The sequence below is a fragment of the Hipposideros armiger genome, unplaced genomic scaffold, assembly GCF_001890085.2.
Source record: "Hipposideros armiger isolate ML-2016 unplaced genomic scaffold, ASM189008v1 scaffold_47, whole genome shotgun sequence".
Taxonomy (NCBI): domain Eukaryota; kingdom Metazoa; phylum Chordata; class Mammalia; order Chiroptera; family Hipposideridae; genus Hipposideros; species Hipposideros armiger.
The window spans coordinates 4,689,926-4,694,382 of NW_017731397.1; the positions used below are offsets into that span (position 1 = coordinate 4,689,926).

Below are 4,457 nucleotides of genomic sequence, written 5' to 3' on the forward strand. Positions count from 1 at the left end.
TCAGGCTCAGATTCCTGGGAAGACACACTGGCTCCCCAGATCCAGCCAAGCTTGGTACAAAGGAAACACTTGACCAGCTTGGACGATTTTGCGTTAGGCAGGGCCCAAGCGAAGGTCGTTTTTCATGCTTGGCGTTTTATAATTTGTTTAACAATATAATTTGTCTAATTACTTTGCGGAGTAATAGTCAAGGTGTTTTCTCTTAAGTCAAAGATGCTAACCGGAAGCACAGCATCACCCTAATCGGAAACCCAGTGACATCTCACTTGTCTTTGTTCTTCTCTAGCTCCCCCCCTCTGCCCCCCGCACCCTCCCGAGTCCATCCATCGCTGTTTCCGTCTGTGCAGGACCATTGCTGCTGCCTGCTCTGGGAGGCCACCCAGCAAAGTGCTGGCAGGTGTGAATTGACGTCATGGGCAGAGACCCTGCCGTGGGCATTGACTCTCCCGGAGAGGCCAGCTCAGTGCTTGAAGTTGAGGGATGCTTCTGAGTGACAGGGTGGAATGTGCTCAGCCAGGGGCCTCTGGCTGCTCTCAGAGGCCGCAGGGACTCCTTCTGAGCACACGTGCACCCACTTGCCACCTTCGCTTCTTGTGCTGGAGGGAAGCATGCAGGGAGGACTTAGCAGGTGCCTGGAGGGAAGACGTGGCTCAACGAGACAGCTGTGGCCTTGAATGCGAGAGCCAGACAGATAGACAGGAGGTTTCAGGGGACTGGCAGGATGCTGAGGGCTCCCCTGGACGTGAAGAGGGTCAGGCAGGCTTGCTGGAGGAGTGGCACCTTCATCTTCCCGAGAGCAGGAGGACGAGCAGGACTGGCGATTCCCCTGCACACACATCCTTGCGCATGCTCGTTTATCCTCGAGTTCCCCTTCCCAGCGAGTCCCTCACACTGCCTCCCTGCCCTCTTGACCCTGCATGCCGGCTCCTCACTGCACACAGGGAGGCCTTCCTGGGCCTCTCCAGTTGAGACCAACCTGGGCCTGCCTCCAAATTCATCCATGCCGATCCCTGTCAATGTCTGCCTACGCCCCCACCCCAGAACACAAGCCCTGTGAGAGCAGGGGCCTTCCTGGGCTGCCTGGTTCAAGCCCGTGTCTGGCATCCAGCCCAGGGCCTAGTCCGCGGAAGAGGCCCTTAGAATGTTTGTTGAATGAACGCATGGACGAATGCATGAGTTATCCAGACTGACGGGGAGGGAAGGAAAGCAACATGTGCAGAGTGCCTGAGGGCCGCGAGAGCAGGCCAGGACAGTGGCCTGGGGTGGCGAGGGCAGAGTTTGGAAGGGCAGGGCAAGACCGGGGCTGGTGGATGGGTCAGGCCCAGGCTGCCAGAACGGCCTCGGGGCCTGGCCGCCTGCTGGGGTCAGCCTTGGCCTTGGCCCTCGTGGGAGACGTCTTGTGACTCATTTTAGCTCCATGCCCCTTCGGAGTTGCTTTTGAACTTCTGGTGGAAATCATGGATCATGTCCCAACACTGGGGGTGGGGTTTTTAAGTTGGTTCCAGGAATAGCCATGTCTGCCTGGGGCACACGGCAGGCTTGGCTCCTTCTTGCCACCCCCGTGCCCGCTAAGTGGATGTGACAGCCCCTGGATCTCCAGGCCTGTCCGTGGGGGATAGCTCAGCTCTCTACACCAGAGGGGGAGCCGGGGCTCGGGAGCCAGAAAGCCACTGTGGGCGGGGGGTGCCCAAGCCGGGCCCTGGATGGAAAGAAAACCACGCCAGCTGCGGGAAGTGAGGCTCTTTTCCGCTTCCCACTGCCTGCCAGTCAGCCACTGGCCAAGCACTGACTCAGGCCCCAGTGTATGTGGACAGCTGCCTATTTCAGCAGCGATTAGACGGCAAGGAGGAAGGAATGCAGCCTCGGCCCCCAGGGGCCGTCCACCCACTGAGACCCTGAGAGAGGAGCTGGGACCAGCCTGCATTGAAGGCCCAGGAGGCCGGGGGGTGGGGCTGAGCTGGATCTTGTGGGGGGGGCACAGGGAGAAGAGGGGAGGAGCATCTGGCTGCAGGGGGCTGTGTGTGTGTGTGTGGGGGGGGCCGGAGGGGGGCGCACCTGGTGGGAAGGAGCCCCGTTCTGGGGAAGGCTGCATGGTTGGGTGAGAGGGGGGCTGTGCCAAGGAGGTGGGAGAGCTCAGAGCTCGGCCTGCTGGCCGGGGCCCCCTCCTCCAGGGAGCATGGAAGGAGAAGCTGCGGAAGAGTGACCTCCCTTCTCTTTGGAGCCCCGCAGCTGTGGGTGCTCCTTATAAAACCCTCCCCTCTTGGGGCCCAGCATGCAGAGCCGCTCTCCATGCAGAGCCAAGCGTAGTGGGTCAGCCTCCCATTCCCAGAGACCGCAGAGCAGGCCTTAGAAGGTCTTCTTCATACCCAACTGAGAGGGAGGTACGGCTCCGTGACCCCGGCTCTCACCTCCAGCCTGAGCTGCTGAAAACGCCTGAGGGGACTCAGGAAGAGCAGCTCTGAGGCTGAGGAGCTGGGGGAGGACCCAGGGGTTGAGGGGCCAGCGGCCGCTGGCACCACCCGATGCTTCCACATCTTTCGCATCCTGTGTCTCCTCCTCTGGGTCTGGGTTTACCTATATGTGAGCCTGCTTGGGGGCTTCAGGGCAATTGGGGGTGGAGTGGAGAACTCTCCTGGGTTCAGGCTGAGACTTGGGTCAAGCAGAGGCCAGAGGCGTGAGGGGCTGGCAGTGGAGGAGGGAGGCATGAGCCGGCGACAGCACATTCTGAGCTGATGCTGAGGTGAGGCCCTGAGTGTCAGAGGCCATGGAAATATGCCTTTGCCAAGTGGGCATTGGTGTGCCCTGTCTGTGCCTGTGATGAGCTGGGAGGGGCTTAATGCTGGGCTCTGTGTTCCTGAGCCCGTCCCTGGTTTGGGGGTGCTAAGCAGAGTGCTAGACTGGGGTCTAGAGACTTGGGTTATAGCTGTGGGGGAGCAGGGCCTCACTTGCTCCATTTGTGAATCTCTGTCCTAAGTCAGCCTAAGACTGACTGCAAACGAAGTCCTTTGTAAACCGTCACGGGCTGTGTAAGGGGATAGGATGGTAGAAGTCACCTGTCATGGTGCATATGGAGAAACCGAGGCTAGAGAGGAAAAGATGCCTGCCCAGGGTCACACCTGGCATCGGTGGCAGAGCCACGCCAGGCATGTGGCGCCCTGTGTGTCACACCATGCTACTGTGCCCTAGAAGAGACTGTGGGCAAGGGGAGAGCCAGAGAGGCCAGGAGGGGCTGGCACTGGGGGGCTGAGCATCATGNCTCGGCCTGCTGCTCTGACCATCCTTGTACTTGTAGACACCTTACAGAGAGGAGCTCTTCATGGAGCCTTCTCACTCTGGCATGGGAGGGGACAAGGACACACCTAATGGGTGCCGAGGCAGGCCACCAGGCAGGCAGAAGACAGCTCACATAAGCAGAGACTGCTAACGGTGCTCACATCTAGCTGAGATGGTTAGGGAGAGCTTCCTGGAGGAGGAGGCCTTTAAGATGGGCCTTGAAATCTGGGGAGACAATTGACACCCTCTGCCTGTGGACATGGATTTCCCTGGATGACTGGAAACCAACGGTGATGTCCCTAGCTTCACGTCCGGCTGTTGTAAAGTGTCACTTTCCTCCCATCAGACATTGTAGACTCTCTTCTCCCTCTAGTGATGGGTGCTGGGACCTTTGTCATCCCCTCTGTGACGGAGGGTAAGCACTTTATAGAAGTAGTCACCCCCTCAGAGGCCCCTGTCTCTGAGGCAGGCGTGGAGGGCCCCTGTGTTCTGTCACCTGTGGGCAGAGGCTAGTTCTGGGGGGACAGATGGCTGTACTCTGGGTTAGTTCTTACTGGCACTAACCCATGTCTGTCTTTGCAGGGTGGTCCCTGTGGAGTTCTGGCAGCCGTCCAAGGCTGTGTCCTACAAAAACTCCTGTTTGAAGGAGACAGCAGAGATGACTGCGCTCGGTAAGTCAGCGCTCGTTCTGGCAATATCTTTTCCAGGGGCTTCTCCAGTGTCCAGAAAAAACAAGCAAGGAAGCGCGTGTGTTCCTTGACATTTCCCGTCTTCTGGAAAGGGAAATGGCGCCTGGCTAACAGCGCCTGGCTGACCAGTGAAATGACTTGTGTCATTTGTCTAAAGGCAGGGAAGGTTGGTTAAGTCCTGTCCCACAGGGAAAGTGGCTGCTGCAGCAGCAGCCTTGAAACTAAGGCCACCCCCTCCTCAGAGGCCGAGCGCGGCAGCTGCCCCCGTCGTCCACACCCACGGCAACCTGGTGACCCTTCGGCGGAGCCCAGGTCTCGCCTCCCTCCTCACATCACCTCACCGCTGCCAACAGCCATTACCATATGTCCCAGCCAGCCCCACAGCGCGCTGCTGCCACACCCTTTGGCCGTTTATTCTCCATCTCGCTCATCAAGTGTTTGCACACGGACACCTCATTCTCACTCGCTCAACAGACATTTCTGGAACATCTCCAT

General features: G+C 58.9%; 1 protein-coding gene across 1 annotated transcript in view; it reads left to right on the top strand.

Moving 5' to 3' along the window:
* MINDY4 (MINDY lysine 48 deubiquitinase 4) overlaps positions 1 to 4,457 on the top strand; it is a 129,444-nt gene that overhangs the window by 67,785 nt on the left and 57,202 nt on the right. The window contains exon 8 of the mRNA XM_019639880.1: positions 3,856 to 3,944. Coding sequence (XP_019495425.1) covers positions 3,856 to 3,944 — 89 coding nt within the window. The remainder of the gene's footprint in view (positions 1 to 3,855; positions 3,945 to 4,457) is intronic.